This window comes from Phytophthora infestans, genomic scaffold (genome assembly GCF_000142945.1).
Source record: "Phytophthora infestans T30-4 supercont1.16 genomic scaffold, whole genome shotgun sequence".
Classification (NCBI taxonomy): Eukaryota; Oomycota; class Peronosporomycetes; order Peronosporales; family Peronosporaceae; genus Phytophthora; species Phytophthora infestans.
The window spans coordinates 615,241-631,708 of NW_003303743.1; the positions used below are offsets into that span (position 1 = coordinate 615,241).

Consider the following 16,468-nt stretch of genomic DNA (forward strand, 5'->3'; position numbering starts at 1 on the left):
CTCAACAGCTAAAGTTACAGTAATTTTTCCCACTTACTCTCGTAAGTCGATGACCATGGCGCAGATATTGTCCATACTGCCACGTGCATAGGCCTCCTCCATTATACGCTGCGCTGCAGTCTGCGGGTCCTCGTATTTGAGCACCAGTTGCGCCGCGTCGTCATTGGAAACGGTATCCCAGACTCCGTCACTGGCAAGAACGACATAGCGATCCTCCTCCGTCCTCGTAAACTTCTTCACTTCTGGCTCTGCTACAACAAAAGGCTTGAGCATCCGGTCGCCGATAGCGCGAGACACGGCAAGGATGCCTTCTACGCGCCATACGCCCCAGAAAACGACCGATCCTCCTAGCTCTTGAATCCGACGACGTTCGTCCGGTCGATTGGGCTTATGGTCGGATGTCAGCACCGACGCCTTGCCACTGCGATGCACCAACACGGCTCGAGAGTCGCCTGTATGCGCCACGAAGATCTCGTCGCCCTGTGTCAGCACAACAACTGCAGTCGTTCCGTCCTCGGAATTCTTGCGGTTGGCAATCTGCAAATACTGTTGTATCCAGCACGAATGCAGCGTCAATTTACAGTTCAGTTAGTGTAGTATCGTTGCAACCATCACTTGCCTCTTGGTCTGTGCGTAGAAATCCGTTCTTCAGCGCTTCAATGGGTTCCTTCGTGATGGTCGGCTCCCGGATCACATTTTGACACATGGCCTGCACACAATAGCTACAGCAAATACCATCAGCTACCATCACTCTGCTGCAACCACCTGTTCATCTTACTTTGCAGCGCCGTCACCTCCATGGCCGTCGAAGATGCCGTAGAAGCTCTGCTTTGGATCGCCGTTAAGATCCGCCATGGCCGTGTGGCGGTCCTCCATGTACGGGCGTCTCCCCTGCATCTGCGATACGCCGTAGCGATAATGCACGTGGGGGTTGATGGGTGGACATGTCTGCACTTCGTACGGTGCCAAGCCGGAGCGCCAGGAAGCAGCCACGTAGCGCAACACCAACACGAGCAGCAACAGCACCAATGCCTGACTTAGAAAGCTGCTGCGGAGCGTATGTGCCATGGACTGCAGACTCGCAAGGTCCAACGACGCGGCCATCGGACTGGGGGGATCAGAGTCTCTCGCAAGGGCACCCGAGCCGAGAGCGATCGTGTTGACGATGGCTGTTGAATAATGAGGGTGACAAGCTTTTGATAGAGCAAATGGACCAATCATAGAGTTTAGCGGAGTGTTTTGTCCAATAAACGCAAGCGTGTCAGTCCGACCATGGACGCGAATGAATCGCGATGTTGTCGGGTCATAGAGCACATGTATTGTTCATTTATGATCACGTTCTCGAGTGTTGGTTGCTGGATTCTATCGACGTGACGGGAATTATCCTCTAGAGTAGCAATGCGAGTTCAGCCGAGGATTCTGTCGCCGTAGGTGAGCACAAGTACATGCTCTTGGTTCATAAACAGCGAGCCAACGGTAAGTTTGGGCAGCAGCGTCTGGGCACGGTCGTTAAGCAGGAAAGACGTAAGACGACCCGAGTCGGTATCAATGGAGCACAAGATGGCAGGGGGTGTCATCCGCAGGAAGAACCTCTGGGCGTAGAGACTGTACCCCGACGCCGACGCGAAGAGCCCCACGGTGGTAGGAGGGAAGAAACTCAGCACCCCATGGAACTCTCGCACGTATTGGACACCAACCGGTTTGCTCTCGTTCTTGCACTGTGTTACAACGTCCACCTCCATATCAGGTAGCGTCCACGAACCCTGCAATGCATCCACCGTTAGCACCAAAACGCATCAGATTCCAGCGTAATCCTCACCTGGTGATCGATTCCTCCGTCGCGGGACTGCTGCGTCGCCTGCAGCTCGCAGTTAAGCGACCGCATGAGAGTCACGACTTGCTCTTCGAATGCCAGGCCTTTCTCGCGATTAGTACAAACTACGGACTTGATAACCGAGACGTCTGAGGCATGAGAGAGCTTTCGCTTAAGCGCTACTCCGTTTCTGACCTCTGGGAAGGCGCGTAGAGCCCCACTGAGGAGGCAGCAGCGCCTCCATGCCGCCGCAGTGATCCATTGCATTGACAATGACACCCGCGAATCAGTGACAGGAAAATAGTGACATGGAGCGACTTCAACTTCGTCCTTGTCATGATAACGACGTCTTTCCCTGCTGCAAACCACCGACCTGTCTACTGTTGAGGCTCGCTGAACCAGGCGAAATCGAGTTATGGACCCTCAAATGTCAGTACTCGGAAAGTGCATTGACCCAAGCACGTCGTCTTGTTCACGATGGAGTCCATTCACGGCAACTTGAGCAGGAGCAGCATGCTGCCTCTGCCCAGTCGCTTCCAAGCTCACCTTGATAAGCTGCACAAGCAGCAGGTGAAAATTCAGCAGCTGGAACGCGACAAACATGAGCAAAAAGAGCGTATCCGCGAGCTGGAAGACCAGGCGCAGCACTTGAACCAAATGCAGAAAGATCAAGACGAAACTATTGCTCAGCTACGCAGAGAGCTGGCTGACCACGACCACGAAGACCCGAAAGCAGAAGAAACAATCGACATGCTGACGAGGCAAGTGGAGAAGCTTAAAGTGAAGATAGCTCGAGCGGAAGAGGCTCAGCGTGACGCGGAAGCAGATTACATACTTCGGCACTTTGTTGGGGACGATGATGGTGCTCGTACAAGTCCTTCAACCTTGGAAGAGCCACACTCCGAGCTGACACGCGTGGCTCTTGCTGAACAGCAGAGTTCGCGTCGAGTTGGTGAGCTGGAAGCAGAACTAGAAATACTCGGAGACACTGCCGAAGCGCTGAGTCGCGAGGTACAGGACTCGAAGGAGGCTAAGCAACAACTAGAGGCAGAGCTCCAGGAGATGAAGAGCTCCAATCGTGAGCTAGAACGAGAATTGCAACAGTTGAAACGTGGAGAGGATGCTAAGGCCGTCGACGTTGTTGAAGACGAGCAATGGGAATCGATGGCGAGTGTGTGTCAAAACCTCGTAACATCTCTGAGAGCTCAGGTGAAGACCTTGGCACACGATAAGAAGGAGCTGGAGCGCGCTATTGAATGTAGTCAGCGATCGGCAAACAACCGCCTGGAAACTCTGGAACAAGACCGACAGAACGTTGAAGTGGAGAATGGTCGCCTTCGTACCGAGTTGGCTCGCTTGCGACAGGATCCTAACGCCGTGACGCTCCAATTCCCCAAGCTGGAGGAAGAGAACGTCGATGAGGCATTGGCGGAGAAAGAGATGATACCAGTCACTCAAGCACGGGTACACGAACAAGAACTTGCTATCCGAGTCCAAGAAGTCGAGCAAAAGCTTGCGGCATCACTCGATACAGCAGCTTACAATCAGCAGCTTGTGACAGAGAAGAACGAGCTCCTCCGCCAGCTGGAGGAAGAGCGTCGTCACTCGAGAGAATTAGTCTACTCAGCTGCCACTTTTAAAGAAGCGACGGAAACGGCATTGAAGCAGCTCAAGGAAGTCGAAATCGAGCTCCGTGCAATCAACAGAAGTCGCGATTCGAGTGACGAACAGCATGAGACGGTGGCAAGTTTGGCTAGACTGGTCATTACGGACCTTAAGAGGTACGGTGTTCTTGTGAAACGATGTTAACCTTTCCTCCATTGAGTGCATGCCTGGTGTAGACAGCAAGACGAGTCCGTGGACGCTGCTGTGGCGTCGATGCAGGTTCTTCATCTGACGTCCTCGCTTGAAGAGCATTTACTTCGTCTTCGAGCGCTGCGTGGGGCTCAAGACAGTTGCCTATCTGCGATGAGCAGCAGGTAGGTTGCTTGCTTGCTGTTTTGGAGAGAAGTTGATTAAAACTTTGTTGCGGCTCTTTGTGTCCAGCAGCGACCCAGAAGCTGGCAAACACACTAACGTTGCGGAGGACTACACGCTCATCCAGATCAACGAAGTCTTCCTCAGTTAAGGGCTTGGATCATTCGAGCTCTCCGAGTGCTTGCGTAAATAACTTTAATTGATTGGCGGCAAACTTCAATTTGATTTAGCCAATCGCGTAACTTTGTAAAAAAAAAAGTTTGATGCAACAACTCTTCGCTGCCGACGACAAGTTCCCGAGCGTTGTGGCAGCGCTGGAGGCACGTGGGTGGCGGCGACTCCCGTTCGTTGGCTGCCCCAAGTTTGACCTCAAGTGGACTAACTACTCCAAGATCTCGTGGTGGCGTGTGACGCCCCAGCAGATCGTCAGCCACCTGCAAAACTCAATTACCCTATCGCAGAAGGATCAACTCTTGCGGTTGCTGTACGCACGAGGCAATGAAGAGCAGATACAAGTAGATCGATGCTTCCCACGGACGTTCGATCTGAGTCAGCCACAAGAGCGTCGGCTGCTTAAGTTCTGGTTCCACTACAGCCAAGCGGTTGCTGTGCTTTTAGAAACTCTAAGAAATGGTGTGAAGGTTGACGCAGAGCAAGTGGAAGCTGCAATAAAGTTGGTCAAAACTGCTATTAGTAATCACAGTTTTAAGAACTGGAGGAAAGAGAGGACACTTGATGAGTTGATGACTGAAGAAGCTGTTGCGTGGCAGCGACAGCTGAAGAGTGGTTCAGAATCGGAGAAAGTCTCACTTGATTTCAATAGGAGACGGGAGATTGAGGGCGTTTTGAGTGAGCTGGAGCGAAGAGATCCGCAATTCCACGTGGTCGGCAATGTGTGGATCTGTAAGCCGTCGAATCTGTCCCAAGGACGAGGCATCGTTCTGTGTAGCTCGTTTGAAGAGATAGAGAAGATCACCTCGTCTAGTGGTGAGCAAGACGATCAGGGGACGGAGACAACTTCTTCGCAGATCAAGTGGATCGTGCAAAAGTACATCGAACGACCGTTGCTATTGCAAAATGACCGAAAGTTTGATATCCGCCAGTGGGTGCTGATTACCGAGCTCGAGCCAAAGCCAACGGTGTTCTGGTTCTACAAAAGCTACTTGCGTTTCTGCTCTCGTAGGTATGAGTTGACCCGACTGCAAGATCGGTTCACACACCTCAGCAACTTCTCGGTACAACAAAACTTCGAACGCGAGGAAGCACGCGGCCTCGATAAACAAAACGTTGAGACTGCTAGCCACCGTGCTGAAAGCGTGGACACTTTTGAGCCCATGTGGTCATCGGACCAGTTCCGAGATACGCTGAGGTAGCCATTCCCTCGTGACTGGGCGAGGATCAGTGGTTGACTTCTTCTTCTCTTGGTAATTGCAGACAGAAACACGGAAGAGATGTCTGGGAGGAAACAATCCTTCCCCAGATGCACAACACTGCGCGGTTGACCCTAGACGCCGCTCTGCCAAAGCTCAAGGCCGTTGGGGTCAGTACACTGTAGCTGTCATCGCTCGTGCAGCTGAAGACTAAATTGTTTCTTATGGCTTAGCGAGGCTTCGAGTGGCTGGGCTTCGACTTTCTTGTAGACGAACACCACCACGTGTGGCTATTGGAAGTCAATGTAAGCCCTGATGTCAGTCACAGCACTCGAGTCACTGCTGAACTGGTACCCAAGGCTACAACCGACTTGTTGAACGGTCCGTACTCTCCTTAGTGTGTTACTACACACAATCTAATCATTTATTATTCTGCAGTCGTGCTGGACCCCGAAACATCGCGGTCTTCTGACAACGGATGGCTGCCATTCCTGCTACAAGCTCGTCAATAAGACAACACCAAGATGTTTTGCTGCCTATCTAGGCGATCCGTGCACGCAACTCGTTCTGCAGAGTGCCATTCTCAAGCCGCACACTCTCAAGATCAGCCAGTACTTTGTCCAAATGGCTGCTGCTGTCGCGTGACTCGAGCTGCGAGATCCAGTTTTGCAGATCACGAGCTGCGTTTTCCTTCTTCCCCACATCCCCCACGACCACAATGAGCTCTTCGAACAACTCACGCACTTGCGCAAACTTGCGGTAACATTCCACGTATGCGTCTGCTTTAGTGCTGCTGGTACTTTTGCTCGTACTGGCGGCGCTGTACAGCTTGTCTTCGGCCACTGCTTCCGTCCGTTTGAGCCTCTCCGACGCAGTATTGAGCTGCTTTTGAAGCCCCTTGATGTCGTCCAGGATCTTGGCGATGTCCTGCTTCTGCTTGTGAACTTGCTTGATGATATCCATGATACGGGACGTGTACATGTTGCGAGTCATGGGGCCATCAGCGTCTTTCTTCTGGCCGAGTTTTGCCAACTGTCGCTCCTGTACCCTCTCTAGAGCCTTGAGACTCTCCATCTTGGACTGAATAATGCCACTGATCTCGAGCATCTCGGCTCGAAACGCCTTCATCTCGCGAATTAGCTGGCGACATCGAGCTTTGCGACTCGATTTCTGGCCTTCCAATGCAGCATACTCCAGGAGTAGAGGTCCTCGTGCGCTCCCCATCTGCTGCGATATCTCGACTTTCTTCTCTGCGTTCGACTGGCAAATTGCCTCGAGTTTAAGAATGTTCGCTTGTGCCTGCGGGAGCATCGCCAGAAGTTGTTTCTGCCTTGCGAGTTGCTTTTGTAATTCTTGTCCGGTGGATTGTGTCTCGAGAACGTGCTGCTCGACTTGCTGCAGGTGTCCACGTTCACGATCGAGCACTTTGCGCATCGCAGCAATACGCCGCTCTGTATCATCCACCTGCTTCTGCACCTCGTCCAGTGATTGCTCCTCGTTGTCGTTGGCTGTTTGCAAGACAGCGAATTGACTTGCTCCGATGCTGGCAGACCCAGTCGAGTCCGTCGTGGCGCCTTCTGTAGCCATCGTATCCGTAGTTCCTGACGATGGATTATTTAGCGAAAGCGGGACGTCCGGAAGTGCACTCGAGAGGAACGTTTGGGGCTCAATAGTCGCGAATTCGTCGTCCTCTGCTTCCGCTTCTTGTGGCGATAAGAAGCCACTTTCTCCAGCTCTTGTTGCGTCCGTCAGAAGTCCCTCAACCTGTCCTTGTTTCAGTTGAGCATCCACGTTATCCTCCTCTACGTCATCGTCAAACTCATCTTCTCGAAGGAACATTGTGGAGCCACGCTTCGCCACTGCTAGGGCCTCTAAAAGTGACGTCGCCTTGATGGAATCGCTTGAAAATTTCTCAAACAAATTGTGTGTCGATTTTCCAGGTCTGCTCCATGGCAGTTCCAGTGGAGAAGTCTGCAAAGGCAGGCGCTGAAAGCCTCGCAGTCCCTGGACATTTTGATTCGGTAACATATGCAGCGTCTTCTCTCGTTTCCAGCTCGAGAAAATGTTTGCTAAGCGATCACTGGCCAGGACTGAAGCTGCAGCTTCCGCTATACTGCTATTAGCTCCCATTGAGGCCAAAACTTCACTTTTGCTGACCTCGTCCTCATTCTCCTCGTGCTTGGACCTCGGTAGCTTCCCCACTAACCACGACAAAATGTTCCTCGTCTCCTTCTCGCTCGGATACAGGAAGTGGTTGTAGCCACAATCTCCAGCGTACCCCAGCTCCTGCAAAAGTGATAATAGAATTAGAAATTAATATTTGAAGTTGTATAATATATGACAGCCACTATAAACTATGACATACCTTAAGGATATTGGCGAGCTGAGAGCCCACGCGATGTCGCGCCGCAACACCCACGGGTGCCTTGGCCTCTGTACATGAAAGCGAAAAGTTTACGCCGTTGTCTGCGTCCTGTAGACGCGCCAGGAACTTGAGCACGAGGACGATGAGAGCGTCGGACGAAAGATCCGCCACAGACCAGGACGCGTCTGCTTCTAACCTGAATATATCAACCAAGACACAGCGTCAAAACACATGCAGGCAACAGAAGGAGAAGCTCAGTACATTATACAACATAATGGAGCTGGTCATACACCAGGTACTCACCAGCCGCTCTGCTGCAGCGCCGCGGAGATGAAGGCGTCTGCTTCCGCCATGACACGTTTGATTTGATATTAGGAATAGGCTTCAACCCTCCACAACTTGATTGATGGCTAAATAGCTACCCCTCCACAAACCGATCCACCGACCTTTCAGATCTAAAAAAACGTATCTTAATTGCGACGCTTCGTGCGTACAGACACCGTAACGGGCAGTTCCCGTTTAACTTAGAACCATGCAGCAGCCCGAGTGCGAGCCCCTCGCCTACCACGACGATATCACTCCTCCCAAGCCTGAAGACGTCAAGCAAAACAATGATGAGAGCGAAGTGCAGCAGCTGAGAGATCGTTTGGCAGCACAGGAGCTGTTGACACAGCAGCTACTAAAGCGCGAACAGGAGCGAGAGACCGAACGCGAGTTTATGAAGAGGAGCGTGCTGTCCTTACAGCAGGACCTTCTTCGTCTCATGAACATCGTGGACCTGCAGATGCAGATCCCGTCCATGCACATGCAGATGCAGCTTTCGCCTATGGCTACAGGCGTCGAAATGGCGTTTCGAGGACTCTCGCCGCGATTCCCAGCCAGAGGCTGCATCGGTCCAAGTCCAACGGGACACAGAGTAGCCAAGAAGCGAAATGCTGAGAGTGACGAGGCTCAAGCAGTGGCGGCATTGGTCTCGCCTGCACGCGATGCTGCGATGTTGATGGACATGTCACCGCAGAGTAAGCGCGTCAAGACGTCGTCCACGTCCAATAACAAGCTGAGTAAACGTCAGTGGAGCCCTGAGGAAGACGAAGCATTGGAGCTCGCCATTCAATCAACGGGGGCCAACGATTGGTCGGCTATATCTCGACTGCTGCCTGGGCGTTGTGGGAAACAATGTCGGGAGCGATGGGTGAACCACTTGAGTCCGGCAGTGAACAAAGAGGCCTGGACAGAGGAGGAAGACGAACTCATCTTCACGACACGCGACCGCATCGGCAATCGCTGGGCCGAGATCGCTCGTTTGCTGCCTGGACGGACGGACAACGCGATCAAGAACCGCTACTACTCCACCATGAGACGCCAGGGGCGTCAGCTCCGTGGCAACAAGAGCAGATCCCCGGACTCAATGTCCGAGACCTCTGTGACCGATGACAAAGCCGGCGTCATGTCAGGATCCTTAGTGTCCTCGGAGACAAGCGCGGCTGAACTGCCCATGGAAAACATTTAAAACATCAAGACGATGCGTCTTTGCAAATGTATAAAACCATTCTAATGAACGTTTCACTTGTTGCATTCAATCTGTGGCACGTGAACAGTCGGTCGTAGGAGCCAAGCATGAGTCGACCTGCAACGCCAGCTACTGCTGGATCAGTAGCGTCTTCGTCAGTCCCAGGCAAATTCCGGTGGCGTGTCGATGCCGAGAAGAATGTGGTGGTGTGGAACTTTGAGCGTCGAGGGTGGACCAAGACCGAAGGCGACGACTGGAACATCTACTGGGCCAGCAAGACCACTATAAAAACCATCTTCAACCCGGAGACTGGGGTGCGCCTAGTGGACGGCCAATACATCAACCATTTTCCAAACCACTACGAACTCACTCGCAAAGATCTCATGGTCAAGAACATCAAACGCTACAGGAAGGAGATGCTAGCTGCAGCTCACGCCACGACGACAGAAGCGGGTAGTCCAACGCTGTGCTCTACCGACTCGCTAGACTTTTTCCCGACTACATACACGCTGCCTGCAGACTATTCGCTGTTTGTTGAGGAGTTCCGACGCAATCCGAACGTCATGTGGATCATGAAGCCATGTTCTCAGGCACAAGGCAAAGGGATTTTCATCATTAATAAGCTCTCCCAGACCAAAAAGTGGGCCAACCAACGCTGGACGAACATGCCTATTAAGGAAGGATATGTGGTCTCACGGTACATTGAGAACCCGTTGCTTGTCGGAGGGAAGAAGTTCGATCTGCGTATGTACGTACTAGTACTGTCCTATCGCCCTATGCAGGCGCTAGTGTACCGTGAAGGGTTTGCTCGCTTCTGCAATGTAAAGTACTCGGCTGCTGTGGATGACATGGACAATCCGTTCATGCATCTCACGAACGTGGCTGTGCAGAAGAACAATGAGGACTATAACAGTAACCACGGAGGGAAATGGAGTGTGTCCAATCTGTGTCTCTATGTCGAAGCCACACGCGGCCGTGGAGCAGGAGAAAAGCTGCTTCGAGACATCCACGGTGTCATGTTGCACGCGCTCAAAGCAGTACAGAACGTGATCATCAACGATCCTCACTGCTTCGAGTGTTATGGCTACGACATCATCGTGGACGACAATCTCAAGCCGTGGTTGGTGGAAGTGAACGCATCTCCATCCCTTACGACCACGACACCCGAGGACCGCAGTATGAAGAGTCGACTGCTTCGAGATGTACTCGAGCTAGCAGTGGCAGCAGATGCCGGACCCGATCAACGTCGGACTGTTCTCCCCCCACCCACACTCAGTCCAACGTCAGGCTTTTCGTGGCTGTTAAATGAAACGACTCAACTCGAAGCTGATCGATTGAAAGCCGACGCACTTCGTAGAAATGCGAAACGAGCATCAAGTGCTCAATGGCGGTAAAAAAAATTGGATTAAAACTAAGCAATGAACAAAAAAATTGTATTCCTAGAATTGGGCAGTTTTTCATGAAAAGGTAAGGAAACTATTTCTAAACCGTCGACACCTGCAGTCACTTCACAGTGGGAATATCGACATGGGATCGGAGAGGAAATTAGAGAGGAAACTACGTCGCAAGGAAGAAAAGAAGGGGCTTGTCGATGGAGATGAAGCCTCCAGCAAGGTCGATCTAGCGCCTGGTGATCTGGAAGATCAGATTGTCCCAGTAGACGACGCTACTTCTGATGGATCTGTCGCTCCAGCGGAGTCAATAGATCAGGGAAAAGCCCAACGGGTAATGCCGATCGGAGAACTGCCCTCTCGTCAAAAACCCAAGACGGCACGCAAGAAAAAGAAGAAAGTGGAGGAGGAACTGGAAGCCGAACCCGTTGAGTTTCGGATTAACGGCATTTTAGTGGACCGCGACGTGAAAGGAGGGGCTAAGAAAGAGTGGATGGGTGTCTACATGGTTCTCTTCAGGACGAGCACGCCGATGGGCCAACGAGTGGCCTTCATCCTCATTGGTCTAGTGACCATCAGCGTCTCGGTTGGTACGTAGTCAATATCCAATTATCTGCTTGAAAATTACCGATGATATTGACGGTCTTTGAATGTAGCTGTCCTGGATAGCGTGAAAGAAATTCGGTAGGGCTTTCCTAAAGTTCGTGATGACAAATTCTATTATTCACGTTGAACTTTGTTCGGATTCCTAGAGACCGAGCTGGTAATTACCTGTTGGCAACGGAGTTTGGCTTCACGGTTCTCTTTACGATCGAGTATGGACTTCGCATCGCGTGTCTGCGCAAACCGGGCAAGTTCATCTTCAGTCTCTTGGGATTCGTGGACATGTGCGCTCTTGTTCCCTCGTACGTCGGCTACGTTTTCCCGGAGGCGCGTCCACTGCTCCACTTGGCAGTTCTGCGTATCTTCCGTGTGATGCGAGTCTTCCGGCTGCTGCGGCTCGCTCGATTCGTGGATGCAAGCGCTGCTCTGACCGAAAATATCGATACCAATCGACGAAATATTGCCGTCTTTCTGGTCGCATTGTTCACGGTCATCCTCGTCATTGGATGTGCCATGTACCTTATCGAAGGGGACCGTCAATTTGGTAATATTCCCGTTAGTCTTTACTGGACGGTGGTGACTATTACGACCGTGGGGTACGGAGATATCTCCCCCCAGACGATCGTCGGGCGAATTCTAGCCACTCTCGTCATGTTTGTTGGCTACGGAATCATCGCCAGCCCCACGCTACTAAGTGCGCCGCCATCGGCCCCCGCTACATCGGAGATTGTCGACTGTCCCAAATGCACTAAAGTGCTCGAGTGTGTACGGTGTTTCCAGAAATTTCATCAAGAAAGCGCCAATTTCTGCTGCATGTGTGCGGAGCCACTGCGCAAGCCTGAGGTCAGAGCCCTACGAGCAAACGGAGAAGAGCGGAGACGGACACCGAAGCAACGGGCTTCGATTACAGGCGGGACTGGGTTTCCAAAGACTCCTACATCGCCCCCAGCGCCTTGCGAAGCTACTGGTACAAACATTTCGGGTGTCGGTGAGACGAAGCCGGTAGACAAGGTGTTTGCTCCGAGCGAAGAAATGAAATCCGAAGAAACCACAACTATAATTTGCTAACACCGTAGTGCACTCTTCTCTCAGCAATTAATGTAAGTTGAAATGCATTGAATGGGTTCTCTGATTCTCATGGAAATGGCTACGGGGCGAGCATAATCATGTCTTCCTCCTTGCGTAGCATGGTGAGAGACGAATCGAGGTTGATCACGCCCAGCAATTTGCTGAGTCGAACTACGTAGACTTTTGTCCACGCGCTCATCGCAGCGATCTTGTGAACCCGGTAGAGGTTCACATCCTCAGATACCTATGGGCATGATAGGAATCTTAGTCTGAATAACCCAAACGCTACACGTTCTGGATGAATCTCTTACCTGAGGAGGATAACTCTCGATAGGGACCGAAGTGAAGGCGTACTCGTGAAATGGTGGACCCAACTCCAGCTAAGAAAAGTATTATGAAAATGTCCTTGTCAGAGTTTATAAAAAGACAACATAAAAGACAGATGAAGGATCATACCGGACTCGAAAGCGAGGTTGCATCTTTCGGCTGGAACTCGACAAGTGAATAATCCTCCACCATGGCGCTTTTCTTCTTGTCAATGTCGAGAATATTTGACACTAACTTCTGCACTCTTAGCGAAACGTTTGGGTCCTTGGCGTCAGGCATCTTTAAAAAGCAGGAAAATCAAGATTATTTATTACACAAGATATGCCGTACTACTAGACGTAATGACAAACACGTACCTGTTTCCGGTGTGCGGCAATGAATCGAGCAACCGCAATCTCAAGATCATAGCGTCGAATGCATCCCTATACAAGAGAAACGTGTGAGCATCTAACAGAAACAAGGACGCACGAGATGTCTACTTACGATGAGTAGCTGAGTCTCAGTGCTGTCACATAGCGGGAAATACTCCTCCTTCTTGTGAGTATTCTGGATTGCACCACAATTGATCGTAAATATTATAATTTCAATCCCACTGACGCATGGTTCATCTCCTTACCAGAGCTTGAATTGCCTCGTCGTACGTCGTCTCCCTCGTAAAGAAAACTGGCACAGGACTCATATAGTCCACTGCAATCTTTTGACTCAGAACATGCTCGTTCAAGTCGTAGCAAACGGAGTGAAGCCCCGCCCAGCCCGCCAAGATGTCGTAGATGGAAGGCGAAATAGCACCGCATACAAAATACGCCACTGTACACGCCGTCATGACGGGAACCATGTGACTCAACTGAGACGTGAGTTCAAAGAAAATCACAGCCGTCGACACTGTCTGGGTAGCCGACGCTGCAAAGCAAGCGGCCCCCACAACTGCGTACGTCGCTGGCGACTGTGTTGGATTCCAGTATCTCATGAGAGTCTCTCCGTACAGTCGACCAACTGCCGCACCGATTGCGAACAGAGGCCCGAAGACGCCCACAGAGATCGGCGCTCCACACGGCAGCAGAGAGATCAGAAACTTGAGGATAATGTAGACGAAGAGCGTCACTTGTGGGTACTCTGAGATCTGTTTCCACTGTGGGAAGCTCAGATTCTGGTCACGGAACACTTCGTTGACAATCGACCGATCCGACAGGCGCATGATGCCCAGAGGATACGTCAAGATCGTCGACGCCACACAAATCGAGACGATGTGGACTGTTCGGCGCTTGAGGGAGGGTCCATTCAGACCAAGCTTGGCGAACAACCTCATTTGCGCCCATCGAAGCACCACAGCGAGGCGACAGAAGATCCCGGCGCCAATCTGAATAACAATAAAAAAAAAATACTTAGTGGAACTTTGTGAGCGAAGTATCGTTCCAGTTCGTACGCCAGTGACGACTCCTAACAGCACGAAGGCGAAGATCTCGTAGTCCATATCGAAACCAGCGAACGTGGTGCGCTCGAAAAGCACGTCTCGTTTGATAAATGTGATGACGTTGAAGACCAAAATGCACACGGAGGAGCAGATAATGCCTTCCCACAAGCACTTGATCTCGTAGTACTTGGCCGTGACTTCAATACTGAAGAGCAAACCACCCAGCGGGGCACCGAAGTTGGCAGTCGTGCCACAAGCCACAGCTACACAAACACAAGTCAACAGTCAAAAACCTGGTAAACTGTTGATATCAGCAGCTCATCGTACCTGCTCGAATGAAATTGTAGTTCTCCTGGCCAAAGTTGACGCGACGGAACAGAGCCATTTTATTCATGAGGTAGCCGACCATAGCCATGAGGTGGGTGAATGGACCTGCTCGACCGATGGACAAGCCACTACCCGACGCGATCACGGTGCTTAGCGACTTGGCGACGAGAGTGCGGAACGACAGCATGTCTCCCGGGTTCTGGTACACCCCTGCAAACAAGGCACGCATAACGGGGATCCCAGAGCCATCGGACGCTGGAGAGATGAAATAACCGCAGCAAGTCGCGAGCATGGCCATTGTAACACACCAGCATAGCCAGCATAGAAACCCGGCAAACGAGTCGGGCCCCACAGACTCGATGAGCGCACGACGGAACTTGAAGAGCGCCCGGACCCAGTTGTCGACCAGTAAACTGCACAAACAAGCAAACTGAGCTTTCAGTACCAGAGTCGAGATGACGGTAGGAATTTCTAGAACGCACCCGTAGGCTGCAGCCATGGAACCGAGAAGAACCAGGAAGAGCCACGTGATCGGAGAGTTTGGAAGCTGCTTACACAGCCGAAGCGAACGAACGCAGAGTTGCCGCATAGTCAGCTCGACTAATGGCCGTTCACCCCGCAACAACTTGTCGTAGTGCTCTGGCGAGTTCGCTCGAAACCACACATCTGCACGAATCCAGACAATTGTCAACCACAAATGTTCACAGGAAAAAAAACGAGTTGAATGGAAGATACCATAGTTGCCACGCATGGTTGTGCGAACACTGAAACCCCCGCTTGGTCGGTCTCTAATTGAGAAAAGAGAGGACAGCGAGACGGTCGGTGGGGCTTGGCCGTTGGTCTCCGGCGTCCGTTTCAATGCGTTTCCTCGGTGGAAATGATCAAGAGGAATGTTACGTGGACAAATGTGGGTCTTCGATAAAAAAATAGTAGTATTTGAACAGCATCAATCTAGTTTACATCACACTCTACTTCGTTTCCGATACATGTTGCATTCGTCTACTGAAACGACTCCATTGGGGCAACGGGAGCAGCTGCGGTCAGGAGATTGTTCATCACGTTGACAATCAGAGCAGAGCCGCGACTAGCGAATTGCGTCACGAGCTCCTGCATCTGCACGTGGCCGCGCTCACCGATGAAGTTTTGGGACAAATCCAGCAGTGCTAGAGGAGAAGCGTCGTAGCGAGGCAGTGCAATGGCATCGTAGAGATCCATGACGCCATCGTCCGAGATGCAGTTGCCGACAAGGGACAGTGTGTGTAGTCGTGGAAAGTTGCTCGATGGACCTGCCAATACGGTGGCAATCTGACTCGTGACATGGTCTTTTAGGCCTTCAGAGTAGCAGAAATTGAGCGATAAAACCTCCAGCTTGGGCAACTGTGCGGTGCTCAGCGCACGCAGCATAGTGCGAATCAGCACATTGCGAGCAACGAGCGTCTTCTCGTCCTGGAAATTGAACTGCTGCGCTTGCATCCGACCCGACAACGAAAAGCTCTTTAGGTTGGGGAACCGCTGAAAGAAAGTCGAGCGGGTAGAAGACGACAGCTTCATCATCTGTACAGTCGTTACTTCAATAGAGGTCACGAACGCTGGGAGTTGAGAAGCGGCTTGCGAGCTCGTTGCAGCACACTGCAGCACGTCTCTGGCCCCCAAGAACGAGCACACATGCTGCAATAGATCGCGGTTGCCGTCAAAGAAGAGCGAACTGGTGGATGCAGCATCAGCACGTACATACCGAGCGCGCTTTCCAACGGATTGCTCGTCACTCGAGCCCTTGCGCTTGCGAGACGCAGCACTGTCCTCCAATTCCATAGCAAACGCCGCATCTTCCAGTGCTGCGAGGTTGTTCAGGTGCAGCTTGACCACGAGCGAGTGGAGACGACGGCTGAGTGTCTGTGGGTTGCGGTATTCCCAAGCTGAGAAGGCCTGACTGTACAGTGCCAGCTCAGCGCGACGTCCGATGTACGAGATCTTGGCGTCCACTTTACCGTACTTTTAGTCAGTAAAGCAGGAAATGATACTGCTGGGTTGGCCCCCAACTTGGCGCGTGGGTACATGTATAATACATGGGTAATACATGATGTACATGTACATGTATTACCCAGATTACCCACTAGGCACATAATCAGTTGCCCGTTGAATTTCAACTTGAAAGGAAGTCTGTCAGCGTTACTATTACTACAATCACATGGATGACAAGAGCGCCATTCGTCCAGCTGCAGGATGGTCATCTTGTCATCTTGGTGCTCCCCTGTTGAAGTCACACACGTTAATGGATGCGTCCTGCTACATGTACATTAGCTTGG

General features: G+C 51.7%; 9 protein-coding genes across 9 annotated transcripts; 4 read left to right on the top strand and 5 right to left on the bottom strand.

The window, feature by feature from the left end:
• Positions 1–33: 33 nt before the first annotated feature.
• On the bottom strand, positions 34–1,161 carry PITG_08751 (protein phosphatase 2C, putative; the record flags this gene model as incomplete). The annotated part of the gene is made up of 3 exons (XM_002902786.1): positions 34–497; positions 616–722; positions 779–1,161. 3 exons carry the CDS (start codon positions 1,102–1,104, stop codon positions 34–36), a joined length of 897 nt encoding a protein of 298 aa, XP_002902832.1.
• Positions 1,162–1,298: 137 nt separating this feature from the next.
• On the bottom strand, positions 1,299–1,994 carry PITG_08752 (uncharacterized protein; the record flags this gene model as incomplete). Its single annotated transcript, XM_002902787.1, has 2 exons — positions 1,299–1,763; positions 1,820–1,994. 2 exons carry the CDS (start codon positions 1,883–1,885, stop codon positions 1,407–1,409), a joined length of 423 nt encoding a protein of 140 aa, XP_002902833.1.
• A 2,059-nt stretch (positions 1,995–4,053) lies between these two features.
• Positions 4,054–5,538, top strand: PITG_08753 (tubulin-tyrosine ligase family, putative; the record flags this gene model as incomplete). Its single annotated transcript, XM_002902788.1, has 7 exons — positions 4,054–4,492; positions 4,561–4,573; positions 4,614–5,025; positions 5,122–5,159; positions 5,225–5,330; positions 5,394–5,444; positions 5,497–5,538. 7 exons carry the CDS (start codon positions 4,054–4,056, stop codon positions 5,536–5,538), a joined length of 1,101 nt encoding a protein of 366 aa, XP_002902834.1.
• Positions 5,539–5,549: 11 nt separating this feature from the next.
• PITG_08754 (uncharacterized protein) lies at positions 5,550–7,878 on the bottom strand (the record flags this gene model as incomplete). The annotated part of the gene is made up of 3 exons (XM_002902789.1): positions 5,550–7,446; positions 7,526–7,721; positions 7,829–7,878. The coding sequence occupies 3 exons, from the start codon at positions 7,876–7,878 to the stop codon at positions 5,701–5,703; spliced, it is 1,992 nt and encodes a 663-aa protein (XP_002902835.1).
• Positions 7,879–8,048: 170 nt separating this feature from the next.
• On the top strand, positions 8,049–9,035 carry PITG_08755 (myb-like DNA-binding protein, putative; the record flags this gene model as incomplete). The annotated part of the gene is made up of 2 exons (XM_002902790.1): positions 8,049–8,948; positions 9,000–9,035. 2 exons carry the CDS (start codon positions 8,532–8,534, stop codon positions 9,033–9,035), a joined length of 453 nt encoding a protein of 150 aa, XP_002902836.1.
• Positions 9,036–9,142: 107 nt separating this feature from the next.
• Positions 9,143–10,429, top strand: PITG_08756 (tubulin-tyrosine ligase family; the record flags this gene model as incomplete). Its single annotated transcript, XM_002902791.1, has 1 exon — positions 9,143–10,429. The coding sequence occupies one exon, from the start codon at positions 9,143–9,145 to the stop codon at positions 10,427–10,429; it is 1,287 nt and encodes a 428-aa protein (XP_002902837.1).
• Positions 10,430–10,562: 133 nt separating this feature from the next.
• PITG_08757 (Voltage-gated Ion Channel (VIC) Superfamily) lies at positions 10,563–11,871 on the top strand (the record flags this gene model as incomplete). Its single annotated transcript, XM_002902792.1, has 5 exons — positions 10,563–10,649; positions 10,746–11,016; positions 11,083–11,110; positions 11,179–11,782; positions 11,827–11,871. The coding sequence occupies 5 exons, from the start codon at positions 10,563–10,565 to the stop codon at positions 11,869–11,871; spliced, it is 1,035 nt and encodes a 344-aa protein (XP_002902838.1).
• A 305-nt stretch (positions 11,872–12,176) lies between these two features.
• PITG_08758 (Chloride Channel (ClC) Family) lies at positions 12,177–14,751 on the bottom strand (the record flags this gene model as incomplete). The annotated part of the gene is made up of 9 exons (XM_002902793.1): positions 12,177–12,341; positions 12,409–12,477; positions 12,554–12,703; positions 12,781–12,846; positions 12,908–12,970; positions 13,041–13,781; positions 13,848–14,098; positions 14,163–14,575; positions 14,645–14,751. The coding sequence occupies 9 exons, from the start codon at positions 14,749–14,751 to the stop codon at positions 12,177–12,179; spliced, it is 2,025 nt and encodes a 674-aa protein (XP_002902839.1).
• A 410-nt stretch (positions 14,752–15,161) lies between these two features.
• PITG_08759 (uncharacterized protein) lies at positions 15,162–16,256 on the bottom strand (the record flags this gene model as incomplete). Its single annotated transcript, XM_002902794.1, has 3 exons — positions 15,162–15,867; positions 15,898–16,144; positions 16,229–16,256. 3 exons carry the CDS (start codon positions 16,254–16,256, stop codon positions 15,162–15,164), a joined length of 981 nt encoding a protein of 326 aa, XP_002902840.1.
• Positions 16,257–16,468: the final 212 nt, after the last annotated feature.